General features: G+C 37.1%; 1 protein-coding gene across 6 annotated transcripts in view; it reads left to right on the top strand.

Moving 5' to 3' along the window:
* NLGN1 (neuroligin 1) overlaps nucleotides 1–19,328 on the top strand; it is a 264,175-nt gene that overhangs the window by 75,063 nt on the left and 169,784 nt on the right. For 3 of the 6 annotated variants that reach the window (XM_065748480.1, XM_065748478.1, XM_065748477.1), the window contains one exon: nucleotides 11,925–11,984. The exons of the other annotated variants lie outside the window; for them this stretch is intronic. In XM_065748480.1, coding sequence (XP_065604552.1) covers nucleotides 11,925–11,984 — 60 coding nt within the window. The remainder of the gene's footprint in view (nucleotides 1–11,924; nucleotides 11,985–19,328) is intronic. 6 annotated transcript variants of the gene reach the window in all.

Below are 19,328 nucleotides of genomic sequence, written 5' to 3'. Positions count from 1 at the left end.
TCATTATTAGTGAATTAATGAGAGTTTGATTAAACTTAATACTGTCAACAGAATTTGTAGCTTTGCATCTGAGATGTTTCTGGCACTATGCTAATTATTCCGATATCTTTATTAATGAAAATTACTTTAAGGAACAGGTGATGTTATGCAGAATGTTCTCTTTTTCCTTATATTGAAGCCTCAGAGTCCCAAAGGTCCCTGGTGCTGCCAGAATCATTCAATAAACGACCCACCAAGTACTGACTTGTCAGGTAGTTGCTCCCTATCGAAGGCACAGGTGCAGTCTTGTCCATGTGTTCTCTTGCTTCTTACTCTGCCCACTCCACCTTCTCTGTGACACACAATATCCATGTTTTCTCCTGCCACGGAACTGGGCAAGTAGATGTTTAAGGGGCATGAGGAGAGAGCAGCTGGGGGCATGGCACACGGTGCCAGAACCATTCCTATTGCTCAGGGCCAGGCCACTGCCCAAGTGCCTGGCTTTAATGGAACTATTATTTCATCTGCAGCAAGAGGCCATCTGCTGCCATGCCTTGGGATTTCTCTTCTGCAAAACAGATAAAATGGAGAAAGTCTCTGTTGCGTTCACAATTTGAACTCTTTGACAGTATCTCACTTCTGGACTTCATCATGCAAGAAAAGCATAAAATCAGTAAGGAAAGTGGGAGCTGTTAGCTTTGGCCTCAGTTCTGTGGGAACTGTTTCCATGTTTAAGTATGACTTCTATGTAACAACACTTCTAAGACCAGTCTCTAGTAAAGAACTTAGACATTTACGGATATTCATTGTGACTCATCAAGTAAATGATATTCATTTTCCAAATTAGCACTGTATGCCTGTCAAATACATACTTTCCAGACAGCTGTGGTCCATTTAATGTATAATTTTCTCTTTAAGAAAATTAAAATTCAAAGCTAAAATGAAACATTGGGGCAAATTTTTAGCAAATGGAGATTGGAACATTTCTGCAGTGAGAAATTTTAGTAGGTGGCTATAAAGTAAGGGGTGTTTTTTTTTTTTTTTTTTTTGGTCCTTAGTGGTTGTAAAGAGAGAAGTAAATAGAGCATCTTGCTACCAAAATGGTACAGGTTTCTAGATAACTTGTTCTCCATTCATGGGTTCCAGTAATGGATTCGTTTTTAAAGGATGATGGCAAGGCAATCTTTGGGACCTTTAATTCAAGCCTGAAACCTGGAATAGGCTCTACAGCTTATTATTTGACATAGAAAAGATGACAGATGCAACTAGTTGGAAGACTTTTAAGGGTTCAGTAAATTTTGGATATGACACATATTCATGTGAATCACCCATCTGTGCTTTCAGTGTTGTGCGCTAATATTCAAGACAATAGTATTTCAGATTATTATATAAATGCAGTGCACAGTGTGTTGAATGTATAAATTCAGCTCTTCTGGCCTGCGTGAAATGAACTCCATGCACAAATTAGCAATGAACTGGATAGTTTTAATACAAGCAATTTCATACTTCTCTAAGAAACAAAACCATAATTAATTCTAGGTTTCATGTGAGGGATGGGTACATCCCCTCCTGCCCCTTCTCTGCCTAATCCCAATTTCTGGAAGTTGGAGTGGGATTCATGTGAAGATTTGATGATGTGGGAGTCACCCTGTCTGTCTGTATGAGCCAGCTATCTGAGCACCTGTTATCATTTGAAGAGGTTTGGTTGCTGACATCCATGGTGTTTACAGGTGGAAGGGTTTATGTTTGGGTATTAGATTTACCTGTTGGCTGCACTGACTGTACTCTCTGCAAGTTCCTTTTTTAGCTCCCTGGATGATGCACGGGGAACTAGATTTAGTCTTGATAGTTCAAAGCTAACTTGTAAAGTTATAGCTCTTTACCTTGAATTTGGGTATCCCACTGTGGAACTTAAACCACTAGTGTCAGGAAGTGTTTTCTGTTTCTCCTTTACACAGAGAATGGCCACAATTTGCTAAAAGAAAAGCTGTGGCCTGCTAGAAATCTGAGAAGCACTACAGCAGTGTGCCATGGGTTGGGATGAATTCAAAGGCTATGACCTGCAGGGACAGACAAAGGGCACAGGACAAGTCCTGTAACTTCTATGCAAGCAGTTCCAGCTGAGGACACAACATAGCTCAGTATGAGCTGTGTGTGTGTGTAACCCCACCCAAAACTGCAGTGAATTATATCCTTACGTGCACATGTTTTTAATTTACAGATGATCATGATTGCAAAGTTGTTTCCACTACTTTATATTGAAACATTAACACTGTTTTTTATCTGTCTGACAGCATAAAGCTGAATACTCAATTCATTCATTTAAATGAAGAGCTCATTGTGCTTAGTCTGTGTAGAAGTCTATGTCCATAATAATTATTTCCAGAAAAAATTAGATTACATAACAGCAATTAAAAAAAAATAAAATTGTTCTGTCAAAAACTCAAGAATATCTATTCAGTGTTGTTTCCAGGAGCAAAATAAACCCATTGTTTGTTTTTAGAAAGTTACTATCAGTAATAGGTTCCTTTTCTGTTGCTTTCAAACGATCACATCTGCACGTAGTCTTTTTCTATCAGATGTACCCAAATTGTAAACAGAAAATCCTACAAGAAAGAGGATTACCTTAACTTCTTACTTTAGAATGCATTTCTAAACTTCTACATTTAAATCAGAAGTTAATATATGCTTAGCACATCTGTAAATCTGAAGGCATGATTTAAAAGCTCTCAGAGCCTACTGAAGTAAATTGGATTGACACCTTTTTTCCTACATTAAATCCATTTCTTTTACAGTTTTCTTTCATAATCCTATAGCTAAATAGCTAAATTGAACGTCTAATGTTACCAAAACTTTGTTGAATCTGAAGTGATAGCAAACCAGAATCTTAAAGGAAATCTGTGGTAAATCCGAATTGTTGATGGTAAAGTGAAAGCAAGGACTGTGTGTGTGTGTATACACACATATACATATGTACAAACATACATATATATATATGTATGTATATTGGATCCACAAGCAAAATCAGTCTTTGCCCTGTAGGAAAAAGGCATTAGCTGCCTGTTACAAGAACGCCATTCAGTTTCCCTTTTTTGTGAGTTTAAGGGTCTGCAGTATTATTGTGTGTCCAGCTTTTGCTATGCTTGCTGTAGAAAGTGTGCTCAGTGGGGAGTGGCTTGGATTATCGTGATATCTTTCCATGAGCTCTGTTGACTTGGGGAAGAGTCATGAAGCAGTGTTTGCTCAGCTTTTTTTAGAGTTATCCCCAGGGATTTGATATTCCCATGCTATCAGGGACTATTTTTTTAAAGCAAAAATTATTATAGTGATTATCTCTAAAGTGTGATTATAAAATATCTTAATGCTCTTTGCAGTTGTTGCATCATTCCATATTGATTTATCTACAAGTTTTTATCACAAGGAGTAGCATGAAACGTTGGACCGTCATTTTAATTTAGTAATTCATGCTATTTATGTAAATTCTCTGTGTTTGTTAGGAAAATGAAACACCTCTTACCCTACCAGGGTCAGCTTTTAAAGCAGAGAAATGTAGCTCAGTATAAAACATCTGATAATGAACCCTTTGTAGCAATGCTAAGTAAGCAGGCTTCTGAGATGGAAATTAATTGATAAAGGGGAGAGTTTGATCGTTTTGTTGGTTTTTTTTTTTAGTGCTGAGAAATGTTGTGTATTGTGGTGCTTTCCTACAGAAAGCACTGTCATTGTTGATAGCTAAAGGATTAGAAGTGCTGTATTGCCCCCAGTCTATCCAATCTCACCTAAGTGGATCTTGTGAAAATGAAACCAAGGTCTTCGCTGACATTGTACACTTAAGTTTCTTGTACTTTTGTAAATAAGATACTGTAGAGCCAAAGCTGACATTTTGTAACGCTGCTTTATTTTGATGATCCTTTCCTGTTCACCAGCTTCTATGTTAAGGTAGTCAAGTCACTAAGGGGAAGTTTCTATTAGTTTTTTGAGCCTTCTGTCCTTCCGTAGTAGTTGGCAGTATCTGTACGTGTGTGGTCTCTGGTATCATCACTTGTCTGTAAGTTCTGCTACATTAGAAGTGATGCACTGATTTCCCTTCATGCTCGATTCGGTGTAAGGTTTTTTTATCTATTGATTTGGGAATTCTTAATATAACGTGCAGAGCAAGTGAACTGTGGTTTCAAAACAAGTACCACACGAATATTGAAAACATGTCAAGATGAAAATGATTTCTCTTATGACAAGTACTTGATCCTACAGATCTTCAAGTGCTGGCTGAGCTGTTCTTGCTTTGTGACTGTTCCATTGCTGAGATGTTTTGAGTTTTCCTACCTAAAATTATGCTCTTCTAAGAATACAGTTTGTAAATACAAGAAAAAAGATTGAGGTGAGGCAATCTTCTTTTGACAGCCTCTTACATAAGTGCTGCCCCCTCAGTTCTCCTATCTCTGTTTCTCCGAGCTGTGCACTTTGATTCTGTCAGAAGGTGTGGTAATGAGGGCAAACACAATTATATTTCTCAAAGCTGGTGACCACAGTTTCTATTTAGAGGGCTTTTAAGGATGCCTTGAAAGCTTTGAATAGTGGTGAAATATCTGACTTGGAGTATCCTTTTCAAGATCCAAGTTAATGGAAAGACTGTAGTTCTGAACACTTAAGTTTTCAGTATTAGTACTTACTGATTTTTTTTAATGTATTTCTATTTATATTTCAGTAATACTCAGAGCATCAGATCTGTGGGAAGTATCTCTATTAAAAACGTACATAGGAGAACCTGTCTGTATATATGTGTGTGTACATATCTCCACATAGCCATACATAACCAAAACAAATCATTGGCCTTTACCTTCCTGGGAGAAAGTTTATTGTATTACTCTTAAAACACTTAAATGTGTCCCTATGTGAAGATAGATGTAAAATTTCACAAGCGTTGTCTCTGCCTCTGAGATCACAAGAAACAAATGTGGACTTAACAGTGAGAAGAAGGAAACTCTGTGCCATAGATACCAGTGTCAGTGTTAGATAATTGGGGAATTCTGGACAATGTTGAGGGCAGACCTTTACAATTACCAAAGAAGTACAGTTCAGCCTAATTTAACCCAATCTTTCTTCTTGCTGCTGACACAGGGCAAGAAACAGTGATTTGGATTTAATATGAGGGAATTGCAAGGTTGACAAATGAAGTGCTCTCTCTACTTTAAGGAACTTCAGCTCTGTGAGGTGGTTTACTGATACTAGGGAACTCGTGAAGAATAAAGCTTACTTATGATCTCTATTATATGCAAGACTGTAAGAGTACTGCACAGGTTGCAGCACTGCGATGAATTATGGAACTGGAAAGCATATAACTGAAAAGCAGAAGACATGAAGAACTTTGGAGAAAAGACTGGGAGAACTTATTTCATTGCAAACCCTTATATGAAAATATTCAGCACAATTAACTTGATTTCTGCCATGTTCAGTGGCATGGTTATATGAAGGTACTTTTGCTCTGATTAGGATATGGAACTAGGTCTTGAGAACCAGACGGTAAGCTCAGCTGTGCTATAAACAAAACTACACAGATGCTGTGACAACAGCCTCTGCAGTTAGTAGAATTAGTTGGGGGGAAGGCTTTTCCAGTACAGGGCAGACTGATGGCATTTGCTGGAAGATTTGTGATTCCATGTCTGAAAATGGAAAGGCAAATTTAAAAACATAGAATGAGAAATTCTAAGAGCATTTTAAATCATTTCAGTATTTAGAGTAAGAGGTAGCAGAGAATGCTTTCTAACATTTCTGAAGGCCAGTACTGCCTAAAAGAAAGAAAATAGCACAAAGAGAACACAAACATCAACAAATCGCCCAAACTGTGCCATTTTTACTGAAATTGATGGTGTTTTCTTGGCTCTCTCTTCATATGCGCTTGAAAAGCACCCTTCGCTTACCACATCCTGATTTGTAGTGCTGTACAGAACACTGGGGACATATTTAAAAGAAATATGAAGATTAGTATTGATATTAAAACTGATATAGCGATACTTTTAATTTTGGATTTAAAGTTTGGATCTTAGCATGACTTTTCAATTGTATAGCATGAGCTAAACAGCACTTTCCTAGGTTTGTGGTCTGAATCAAACTCATGTCTTTCTAAAAGCTAGGAAGCATTTGATTAACGTAAATAAGGAAATTTAGCATGTTTTTTTCTGTTCGCAAATAAAAAGGTCCATATAAGAAGAAAAACAGTTTAATTTAATCACAGAGCTTTGACAGTATGGCCAAGAGATTCAAATTATTTGTTGATCAGATTTATCTTCAGAAAAACTGATGGGATTTTTACCAGACGCAAAATTTGGGATGCTCAGTGCCCATTAACTTCAACTCTGAGTTGACCTCCTGGCCAGATGCAAATAGGAGCAGTTCTGCTAATGGTAGTGGATCTATCTTTACATTATTAGAGATTTAGCCTGTTGACTTCAGAGAACTTATCCAGCAGCTTGAAGTTAAACATGTGCATGAGTCTTCATTAGGATCTGAATTGTAGTCATTACCTGTAGAGAGAGAAAATTGATTCATGATCTTGAAGTTCAGGTGGTGGAGCAGCTGTGTAATGTTGCATTCAATTCATTATAGTGCTGTGTCACCCTGGAATGTGAGTGTCTGTTAGACAACATGAATTATTAATGCCCGTGAAGTGTTAAAAGCTCTGAGGACACGTGATACGGGCTGGTGAGGTCACACAAGAGCGGTGGATGCTGGTGATAACTGCTGTATGACTGTTATGGATTTCATTTTTCATATCTGCTGCTTTCCCATCTCTCTCCTCTGAATGCACTTCATCTGCAGGGTTTCTTGTTAAACGGACAGGCTTTGTTCTTCTCTGTCAACATCGGCCAACAGAGTCCCAGTTTGTTTGAGGCATCTTTTTGCTCATGGGTAATCCCAATGGGAAGAACAGCCGCAGCTTCACCACAGGTGCCCACTCCTCTCCTTATTCCACTGGCAAGACAAACGAATAGCTTTCCCTCCTTCTCTCTCTCCAGTGTAACTTTTTTTTTTTTCCAAGGACTAGAACAGAAGTCAGTATGGTTCAGAATAATTATGAGGCTGTCAGCTCTTCTCCACTGACTTGCTTCTTCCTTGTACTAAGGGTACTGAACTCAGTGCGAGCTAAGTTTTACGTTGCAAACCTGTAAGGATTAGCGGATAACTCATCTAGGATATCAGCTTTGTAGTTGGTTAGGAAAAATTGCTGACAGACCTCATGGGTGGTATGTGCTGCTGTGCAGGGGTGATGCGAAGCAAAGCTTCACCAGAGAGCTGCTCTGTAGGGCACTGTAGGGCTGCCCAGTGCGGGCAGGCAGCTGGAGGATATTCTGTGTGATGCTTCGGGGCTGAGTGGATGGGATGTGGAGCACTGTGGCTCTCACAGCAATCTGTACTTATCCTGCCTTCTTCTCTAGTAGTGCTGCGTGACTCCATGTAAGGCATGTCATGTAACCGAAGGCCACCAAGAAAGGGAATTAGATTTGAAAAGTGGGAAAGGGAATGGGATTTAAAGCCTGAAATGAGGCTTCATTTAGGCTTTTCCATATGGGATACGTGAACATAGACTGCCTTCACCTCAGAGAATACATGGAATTTTAGACTGCACCTGAAAAAGGAAGCAGAGAAGTGAAATGTTATCCACCGTCATGGATTTTATATCATTTAAATTCATGCAAATCTACTGTTCAGTAATGAAGTTCCTTCAGATTTAAGGGAAATCAAGATCCACCCAGTGTGATTAATCTTGTGAATAAAAAGGTTTGGGATTAAACATGCTTAGTGTGACACTTCAGCAATATGCTTTTATAAAAGACGCAGCAGGAGTGAGTCGTGAAGTGTCAGAATAGCTTCTTCAGTGACAAAGCATTTATACATTTAAATTTTTGAAGAAAGTTGGCAACCCTTTTGTGGGTTCAATTTGCACCTGTCATTCACTTGTAGATGCAAATTTGAGTTACTTGCAGCTCTAATTACAATACTTGATTGTCATCACAGATCAGGTAGTAAGAGGTGAAACGGTCGAGGTTTGTGCTGTCATTTGTTGTTAAAACATGAGTGCAAATGTTATCATCAAAAAGCAAAGACAACCAGAGCTTTGCCCTGCTGATAAGCTCTACAAATAAGTACACTGCAAATAAAAGGAGTTTACAGGGGAGAAATAAGGAAAGAAGGGAGCATGTGGTGAAAGCAAGACAATAATAAGGGATAATGTAAGGTGGATTATTTTGTCTATTGCAATAAATTATAGTGGCAGAGATTTTTTTCAGTTAAGTTTTTCTGTTAGACCCAGCTTCCGTTTGTACATCTGAATATCATTTCTGTAAGGAATTCTACTTCTTTTCCTTCTGCTGACAGCATTCTAATTTTCAAATGAAAGAAGATGATATTATAACATTATTCATCAGGTGACTATTGTGCTGCATCTTTCAATTTGTCATTACCTTTATAAAAAAACCTATTATGTAGTTATATTTTAATTTCAACATATAAGACTTTGATTTTTTGGAATTCTCTTCAATAAAAATGTTGAGGTCTGATGACTTAATTATAACTCATCATCATTTTCTTTTAAATTAAAAACCATGAGATAGGTAAAACACATCATTGTGTTTCAGCTAACATCTGATAGGTGGATAATTCAACACAGACTTTTTTTTCATTCATCTGCAGAGTTTAAATTGCACAAAAAAATAGTTCAAATAACAGAGGATTGGTTATTTTGTACTTGAATCTGTGCAGTGCCTAAAAAGGCAAGGTAGCTTCACTTCAGATCTTTAATTTTGAATTAAACTGAACAAATGAAGAAGAAATGGTCAAGAAATTGCTAATTTAAGATTATATATGTCTAGTTCATCTTTTAACATGTGCACTAACAAATTCCAAGGAGTTGTAATCCACCCAGTGAATTATTCTAATAGCTCTGCTATTTCAGCAGTCTTCGATAATCTCGCCTCTTTCCCTTTCTATTGCACAGACGCTTTAGCTTGAAGGATGATTATCACTATGGTGATTTCTAAATTGATAGATCCAAAGAATCTACTTAACCTAATGTAAAAAGTCCTTTATTTGTTCTGACTTTTCTCATTACTAAAGGAGAACTCTTAGGCCCAAACAATGGCTACATATACAAAAGAAGGGATCTGTTAAGTTTAGAGGATTTGTGCTGTTGTTTTATAAAATGGTGTCAACTTACAGTGTCAGTTCTTATGAGGAACAGCTTCCTGAGGCCAAGAAGCTAATGACATCCCCAGCGTCCATTCCTCCCGTGCACGTGTGGTCTGAAAGGCCACAGATAATTTCTGCTGAATCAAGAATTTGTAATCAGCTTTAATGTATTTGAGAGCTTAAAGTACATTACTCCTTCATCAAAGGGAATGATAAGAAATGCTATTAGTAAGGCTGGACTTTAATTATTTCTGAGCACATAATTACTCTTCTGTTAACTGTGTAGAAGTTACGATACTTCTTTCATTTTGAGCTACCTGCAAACATGAAGTGGTCAGCTGCAGAGAATCTTCTCCTTTCTCTGTGAGGCAGAGAGAGGGAGAAGAAAGCAAGTTTACCTGTGACATCTTAAAAATAGCTCATGTAGTCCCTTTGGAGGAGGAATCTGGGTATGGTGTGTATTGCAGCATGATTGTAAGGAAGATGGCTTGGATTTGTGCCTTTCAGAGAAACTCACAACTGTAAATAATAAAATCAGCCTGGTCATCTGTAGTAGCTATTCCAAATAATGTTTCACTGTATTGAAAACATTATAGTGTAATATTGGTCCTTTGTGTTATTGGATATTACTGAACATTGTTGAACCAGTTAAACTTAGATGTCTTTTCCGACCTTAAGGATTCTGTGATATTTAATGTGCTGTGTAACTGCTGTTGAGATTTGGAGCCATAAAGGCCAGATAGGTATCTGTTTTTTAAAAGTAATACCTGCTGTGGTTTCATTCAGAAAAGAAAAGTGCCCCTTTCTGTGCAAGTTATTTGGAGAACTGTATGCTGCTTACCTTTCCACAGACTGCTTTATTCCTTTCTGGTGACCTTTTAAAAATTAATACACAAACCATGTAAATGAGGTGTGTACGTTTACCTTTGGCTGTGCCCGGTTCTCCGTTGTGGTTAAATGCACACCTCTAGGAATTCTAAGTTAATCCTTCCTGTACTGAAAACCCACTGTGAAATTGTTGTTCTTTGCATACATCTTATATAGTTTTATTCTTTCGGAAGTAAGTTGCTGTGGTATGAGAATGATGGGCAACAAGTCATTTGAATGTGTGTATTCAGAAACAATTGGTATCTAGATGCCATATATATTGTAAGGATTACATTCAGGATTTCTGTTAGGAAAAGCCATACTGTGTTCACCAAGGTTCTGTACCCTACAGGATGGTTATTGCAGTTGTAACTATAAACATGCTTGTTTAATTTCTCGTGTATAATTCTAGTGGTTCTGTATTTAGAATGAGTTTTAAACTATATTTCTGACTGATGTAGTAATTAAGACATTGAGTTTCGGTTTTCAGTGGTGTGGTCCACCTCCTAAATTCGCAGCTAAAATCTCATGGTACTTCATGGGTTGTTTCTGTTTCTCAAATCCATACACCTGGTATGAACATTTTTGATTATTTTTTTTTAAATGCATCACTCAAATGCATAGTACTTTGCCAAAAAACTACAAGTTTAATGTTGAATGACTAATATCCTGTAAAAGAAAAGCTTTTTCAGTGCAAATGTTATAACAGTGGTGCTCAGATTTAATGCATGTCTCTTGCCTACATCTACAGCAAATATCAGCACATACCGTTCATCTTTTTTCATCGGTGTTTTTGTCTATTGCTATTTTATGCATGAGATGGTTCTTGTTTTCAACTCTGTGCTTGGCTGCCTTTTTTTTTTTTTGTTAGTCCTGTGTTTGTACTGATTGCTTTTTTGCATGCAAATTACAGAATGTCATGGAAATGAGAGAGCTCTGGAAAAAAAAAAAAAAAAAAGGAAAGATAATGCTGGGTTCCAACTGTCTTTTGTTTGTGCGTAAGTGTGTAAAATATGACGTGGAAATATTTTCAAAATGGCCTTTGACTTTCCTTCTGGTGTATATTTTTATTACTCACTAAAAAACGTGGGCGTTTTTCCAACTGGAAAATGTGATGAGTCTGTTTTGTTAATGATATATTGCTGGGCAAGAAATAATCGTGTTGCAAACTATTTATGGAAATAAAAAAAATCATTGTGTATGCGTTCTGCCCATGCTGAAACTGCAATTCCATGCTCAGTGTAACTGCTGTGTCCTGTAGGAGAAACCCTGGCCACGCTGAAATCAATGGCAAAAGTCATTGTTGTCAGTCGGTCTAGGATTTCACGTTTGTTTTGACTTTACATATGGATTTCCATGTTTCTTCACAAATACCTCAGCAGGTGGTCAAAGGTTTCAAGGGAAACGACAGTTGTATTTAAAAGCAGATGTAATCTATCTATCAAAAAAGAATAAAGAAATGTGAATTTGCATTCCGCAGAAAGTTTTGTTCAAACCAAATGCAGATGTTTATTAGTTACCTGGTTGTACCAAATGAAAGTTAATTTGACATTTATCTCCATTACTCCTAATTAGAAATTAAGTGCTTCTCTATAGTTTATTATGGTGGGTATGCTTTTAGAAAACAAGCTTTGATTCTTCATTTAACAAAAATAAAGCACTGGGCACTCTTTGATTCTTGTGCTAGTTGTTTCTAATAGCCATACCCCTAGGGAAGGTTTTGCTGTAATATTTAAAAACTGAATGAAAATTTGGTGGTTATAAACTAAGATTTCCCTCCTTGCAAATGCTTTTCTTGAAACGTCCATGGGAATTTAATATCATTGCTTTTTTCCTCAGTCTTGTATATTCTTGAATTGTCTTTTTTCCTCCATTTTCTCCGTTTTCAATCCTAGGTCCCCTTACAAAGAAACAGACAGATGATTTAGGTGATAATGACGGTGCTGAAGATGAAGGTATTTTTTTTGCCGCCAAACTGATTTGCATGACAAGGATCCCTGAAAATCTTTTTTCTCCCCCTCTTTTTTTGACTTCTTGTCTTCTTTTGAAGAGTTTTTTTTTTATTCCCATTTTTGATGTGTTTTGTCTTCTTGCTTGTTGTTATACATATATATATTTTAAATTTTTTAAAAGAAAATGTTGTTAAGTTCTACGTTTTGATACAAAACAGTAACAATATTTAAAGCAGAGGGTTTTTTGTTTTCTTGAAATGGACTTTTGATATGTTGCATTCCACCTTTTGACTCAATTTTGTCCATTCTATTTGAACTAACACTCTTTTAAAGTTTCTCTGTACACCTTTTTGCATGTTTTCTAACCCTATGTATTTCACCAAGTAAAAAGATGTTTCTTTTTTTTTCACTGACTGATATCAGTTTGATAAACTTATCAAATGATTTGTTCGTAAAAGGAAAAATACAGAAAACTTAGAAAGTGTCTCTTAAGCAACTGAATTTCCCCAAATACAAAACCTTCTGCATTCATTGTGACCTGAACAAATACAAGTCATTGCACGACTACCCCACCTCCCTGTACATGAGGGGCAGCCCTGGAGCAGCTGCAGTACTTGCAGTTGGTGAGGCTCTGCGCAGTGACTGTGAATTCAGTGGAGCTAAACTGATGTCATCCAAAGGAATCTGATCCCATCTGTTTTTTACAAGTATACAAAGATGCCTATCTGCTTGTGTTCCTTAGATTCCCGATTACCAAGTAATATCTAAACTTTGAAATGTCAAGCATACCATTCCGTTTATGAATTATATCTGTTATAAGCTGAGCAGATTTGATTTTTGTTCAAGGCAATGAAAATGGTAACAAGGGGCTCTATCTCCTGAGCAGTCTCATCCTTTGAATTAGATTTGTTTCAAAGTTCTGAATCTTAAGTACATAGTTTATATTTTTTTATGGTCAGTGAGTAAAACAAGTATGAGACTGGTAGTTTCTACTTGTTTCTATGTCAACTTTTTTTTTTTTTTTTTTTGGCCAGATATTACAATACAGCCTAATTTGTAAACAGCAAGGCTTTCAATAAAATTCTAATCATGGAGTACATTATCTGTTTTGGTCTTATCACAAAAGATGAAGGAAGAGAAATGAGTATTCAGCTTCTTGGCCAATGCAGAACAGAGGCTTTGCATGTAAACTCACAAACTTCTCTCATTTTCCTTGTTCCTCTTCTAAAGGGAAAGTTAAGTATGTAAATGAAAGGCCACCAGCTGGCCCAATCCTTGAAAGAAGACCTAATTGAAAAACTCATTTAAAAGCTCTCTCTATTCAGAGCTGAGGATGGTAATTCAGATCCACTTAGCTCTGTAAGACCAAGTCATTTTTACATTAGTTCATGACAAAGCATGGCAAAGGACATTCTTCTGAATTCTCTAAGACACGCTGCAGTGAATTAGCCTCTGTAAAAGTTGAGCCTGTCTTGTTTTAACAGTATGTTTTATGAAACGTTTTGAAACCTGGTTTATTCATCCAGTGGACCTTAATGTTTCTCCTAATTTGCTGTATAATTGCCAGGACAGATGCTAATGTCATAACATTTGTTGAGTCAGTGTCTAAGTAGACATGCTTATAAGATACTACTAAAACAGTTTGCTAAAATTCAGCAGAATGGCTGCTATCAGAAAGCAGTTTAACACAGTCAAGTAGGAGTAGGGATCTCGGTCTTTGGAGAACGTGCATCCATGTCAGAGAAAACCCAACTCCCACGTCAACAGCTGTAGGAGAGAGAGGACTGTAAGAACACAGCAGTCAAACTAGAGGGAAATAAACACATTTACAACGTTAATAAATCTCTGTATTTTATGGTCCTGGGATTAATTTTCTCTGGCATACAAGTGGTGGTTTTTGTTCCCCTTTCTGTGCCAATAGAAAAATGCAAGCATTAATTAGATGTTCGCTATTTCCAGAGCCACAGAGAGACAGGGCAAGCTTAAATTTTTATGTTCAGTAGATAATGAAGGCTGCTGGGAACGTCTGCTGGGTTAGTAGAAACCCCATGTGCTGAGGCCAGGAGAGACACAGGTATCTCAGGGGAGGAGTTGCATTGGATGATGTTCGTTTTGTGAACCTGTTCTCTGCATTGGAGCTCTAGCACATGTTGCATATGCAGAACTGAGGAGTTCACAAACTACCTCTCATATATTTAGATATGAGTAGTGGGGAAAAAAGAGAAAGGAAGTATAAAGCCATGTTTACTTCTCTAGAGATTTCTGATCTGCCTATTAAACCCTTTGCCTTTTGCATTGATAGGTTTTTGTACTGATTAAAACTACAGTTGTAAACTGGGACCAAAATATATAACTCACACTAAACTATATGAATGATGTGGTTGGAATCAGTAGCCAGAGAATCCAAGCTACATAAGCAGATGTGCAGTGATATCTAAAATGCCCAGGATGGTTTCTATGTTACTTAAGAATTTCAGAGCTCCCACTTACATTTGTTGTATTAAGCCTAACTGAGTGAAAAATCTCTCATAGCAACTCCTTGGCTCAAATGCCTAGAAAGTATTCTGTGTTGTGTCACTCAAGCATCAGAGTTTGATTAGAAAATTTCATTTTAAAACAGTGTTCAATAATCCTCCTCCTATCCACCACGTGTCACTACCAGTATTGCTGGCCAAACCTTGTCAGCGCAAGCACTGGAATCAGCAGTCAAACATGGATCTCTGGTACGAGCTGCAACCAGTGGACCAAGCTTAATTAGATCATTTTTCATTTTTGTTTTCAAAAGACCCAAAGGCAGTAGTGCACATTACCAGCTAATGATCTGCAAATTTGCTGTTTAAAAAATGAAGGTGTATTCAGATTTTACCGATGTGAAATGTGTGCACTGTCAAATTATATAAATATCTCATTTTTCCCTCCAGTCTGATAGCGTTCTTGTTTGTGTAACCCTTTCTTGAAATTGCTTACCTGTTTTCAGTGAGCATCGAATTACCTGGGCAGGCACCAAAAATAAGAGTGGCAAAAAGGTGTGCAAGTAGTGAGCACCTTTGAGTCTTTGTAGCAGTGGTGGATTTGCCTATTTGCTGACATGCTGATAAACAATATCTGGCATAGAACCAAAATATAAGTCATTCAGCAGCTGAATGAACAGCACCTTCCACAAGTGTGCACACAGTCTAGAAGTGAAATTTGGTTTAAAAAGCAAAATATCTTGGCAGTGTTAATATATTTCTAGCAGTTTTAATTTTGGTAAAGCAATACTTTGACTTCATTTAATATGGCTACAGGAGAAAACAAAGAAGAAGCAATTTATGTGCTCTTATTTCCTGTATGCTAAAATTCCTAGCGTGACTTAATACAGCAACACAACTTATTAATCAGACTACATATCAGTGATCACAACTGGACTTCTAAGTAGTTAGTGCTGTATTAAATATCCATGAAGGATTGCTCACAAATGAATTCTTCCCATCCACCATTCTGTCATACACACATTACTTAGAAAATCAATCTGTCAATCTTAGATCCTTATTTAGTCCCCAGTGTTATCTGAGCATCTCAATTTTTAATGTATTCACTGTCACAACATCCTTCTGAGATAGTGGAATGCTATTATTCCATTTTTAGAAATGAGGAATACAGACATAGTGAGGAATGCAGATGCCGTGTCCACAGCAAAGCAGGGAACTGTCAATGCATGCCTCGAAGTGAGGGCTGCAGAGTAATTGCTAGATGCAGCTATTCTTCCCTTCTCCATTCCAATCCCTCCTGTGAAATAGGAGACAGATTGGGAACAGATGTTGCTGTTTGTTCACAGGCTGTAACTGTGATCATTCCGATCATTTAGTACGATGCTCTGCCTTACAGGGGCCATTGAACTTCATAGAATGAAGGAAGTTCTTGGTCCAGAGCATGTTTTAAATCAAAAACAAAATTCACTCTTCAATTTTAAATTGCTAATGATGCAAAATCCATCTGCAATTTCGTTCATATGCTTAACAGACTGTGGCTTCACTGGCACAGGAGAAGAAAGCATTTCAGAAATCAGGATCTTTTCCAGAAAATCCTATTGCTCTATTAGTATTAAAATAGACTAGGTTGCTAAGTTTAGCTTTCCGTCTGCTTTCAGCTGTCATGGTAAGAAATGGGGAGAGAAACAATCTTTCCGTCTGGCTCTAGTTGTACATTTTTGGACTTCAGAGATCAGTAAACAGCAGAACACGTTCATTTACCTCACAAAGCAGCCGTGCATTCCAGCTTTAATTATGGCCCCTAATGAGATCCATCCAGGCAGGAGCAGCACAAATTTTACCGCTCTGGATGGACTTGTTGACAGATACACATAGAAATCTTCCATTCATTCCATCACCCATTCCTGATAGGTCTGTGATTCCAGCTCTGATGTACAGATTGTCATGTTATTTGCATATTAAATTTAAACAATGGCATTTTCTCTTTACACAGAGAAGCTCAATCCAGATGATGAATTTTCAAAGTGATATTATTAAGACTTAAAAAAAAAAAATGCATAGCAAAAATGTTGTCAGACCTTTAGTTTAAGGACCTCTTTTGTGCTCTGCTGTATTTTTATCAGTGTCAAGTATTGCTTCTGCAGTGAAGAGTCTCAGCTTTTGCATTTCTGGCCATTCTTTAACAGCTTAAAATTGCTACTTAGCTGGCCATTGAGATCTCAATGTAATTACAGCATGCTCCACATGCATACCTGTAGCAGCCTTCAAAATTTCCATCCCTTACCTTTCTTTACATTGTAAAATGTGTTTTTATAGACCTTCACCAGGATCTCAAATCCCTTTCTTTCAGGAGAGTGTAATTAGGCATTCCAGGGTGGCCCAAATGATCCTTTGGTTTGATAAGTATAAAAAGAAATGAAAGGAAGGGAGTTATTTTTATTTAGCTGAAACTTGATAGGTAGAGGCGATCTTTTAATATAAAATATCCAACAGATATTTTAGCAGTTTCAGGCCATCTAGCTAAGATCACACATTTAAAATATGACATTAATTGGGTGTTTACGTATTAGTACTGATAAGGGCACTTGCTAATTTAAAGCTTGCATCTATGTGGAGTTTGATTGAACTGAAAGATTGCATACTTCCAAAGGGCTTTTAAACAATCAGAAGTATTGCATTGATTGCTACTATGCTCCATTAACTCTTTTAGGAAAAAATGTTCATGAAACTGCACCACTTTTGTCCAATGATGACCTGTGTAAGGAATATATGGGTTTTACTGTAACCTACCTAAAGGTCATCTGCTGCTTCACTGTCACTTCATGTTCCAAAACACCCTCAACATTTTCTTAACAGTCGACATTACAATTTCACAATTTTTACTTAGAAATTAAATTTCATAAAATTCAGATTTTTCATTTTGCAAATGCTGTGAGGAGTTCTCTCCCAGGAATATTCCTTCCTTTCCTGTTTTGGTTGTTTTCTGCAAATTAAACTGAAGTCACGTGGCCCACTCACATCAGCTTCAAATGACTGACTGTGTAATTATGTTTTGTTATATATGACAATTGTGGCCAATATTCACAGTCAGACCCAGTTCCCTGTTGTGTGATATAACAAACACAGAATAAAGAATAGCCCCGTTCCTAAATTGCCTGCAATGTAATTAAGAGCTGGCATAAAAAGCAGTCACAACAAACATTAGGAAGGTACAGAAGAGAGATGATGGAAATCATAATAAGAAAGTTAATGTATACAGCATATAAATAAGGTTGTTCACAGCAATGTTGTAAGACCTACTTATATGTTTTATAAACTAATGCTTTAAAGCCAAACAAATCATTGCGCTCAAAACTTACTTTCTGTGTGAGTAAAAACAGAAGAGTGGAATTGGAGAAAGGTCTTGGACAGCACTGTTACTGTGCGTCTCTAAATTGCTTGTGTGTCTTTTTATTTAAAGCAGCACTTTATAAAATGTACACAGCTAGATTAAATTGTACCTGAATCTACATTTCTTGGATGAAATGTCACATTTGCGCCCCAATTATTTAGGCCTGTTCAGAGCAAGCTACTTCCATGTTCATCTACATCCATGAGTATCTATAATTAATGTGTGTCAGAACATATACAAAAACTGTAGTTTTCAGAGATCACTCCTGAAGGACTCCTGCACAGGGAGCTGCAATGATCTTTTCGAGTTTAAAATTGGCCTTTCTTTATCTGCCTGTGATGTTTACAAACGTCCTAGTGACAGGAAATAACAAAAATACGGCACAGAATTTACTCAGAGTAAATTGTGTCTGATTTTAATCACAAATGTGTGCTTTTCTCAGAAGAAAGACACCCATCCTTTTCTAAATATCCCAGTATTATTTCCCAGATAAACAGACCAGTGCTACCAACATTTCATTACTGTTCACAGTTGGTGCCATGTAATTCTATGTAATTTTAATTAAAGAAGAATTCTGAGACAGTCTCCCCCTGTGCTACCACCAAGCACACAATTAAGTGTGTACAGTTTCTGCTGGGAACAGTCAGAAAATGATTTCAGATTAATAATTTATTGTTTCTTCCATAATTGTACCAAATAATAGTAATGATGAGAAAGGCACAAGCTATGAGTGTGCCATCTACTGAAAGCAGGGTGGGAATTTCCAAATACTTCTTCCTTGGTGTAGATTTTTAACATCAGGAGCTCATAATTCTATTGCATGGACAATGAGGAGAAGTAATCTCCTTAGCACTGCAGTTTGAAAATTGCTTGTTGGAAAGCCCTTACTGTATGCTTGAGTGAGGAAAGCAATACAAGCAATTTCGTGTACAACCTTTTATCATCCTTTTGGTCTTGAATAAGTGATTGTTCTAATACTTCTAATATTGAAGTTCCAATTTCTGATCTTGACCGTTCTGGCATTTTCTTCAAATCACAGTCAATATCCAAATAATAGTAGCACCTGGCTTTCTATAAACAGACACATCTGTGCTGATCTTTTTCATCACATTTTCAAAGCACAGCTTTTAGTTTAACTGCCCTTCCCTAGAACTCCTCACAGTGCTTCAGAACAATTCATTCAAGTCTAGAGTGATCCTGCCTAGTAGAATCTTAAATAAGATTCATCCAAATTGAAGGAATGAACAATACATCTGAGATTTCTTCAAATGCTGAAGTGAGTAATCAGGGAATTCACTTGAATGCTCTCATAATGACAAAAACATTTTTGAACTAGAATGTGCAATGCAGTTCCTCGTTGGGAAGTTTTCATGTGCTCCCCTGTTATTATTTTTAGGGACTGCTAGAATGGAATATTAGAACACATGTCAGATGGGGGAAAAGACACAGCTGCTAAATTAGCTCAAAATACAATTTAATCCAGAC

This window comes from Cyrtonyx montezumae, unplaced genomic scaffold (assembly GCF_038088225.1).
Source record: "Cyrtonyx montezumae isolate F1298 unplaced genomic scaffold, pur_monq_1.0 scaffold_5, whole genome shotgun sequence".
Taxonomy (NCBI): Eukaryota; Metazoa; Chordata; class Aves; order Galliformes; family Odontophoridae; genus Cyrtonyx; species Cyrtonyx montezumae.
Note: the sequence above shows the minus strand (reverse complement) of the source record. Positions and strands in the feature narration are given on the sequence as shown.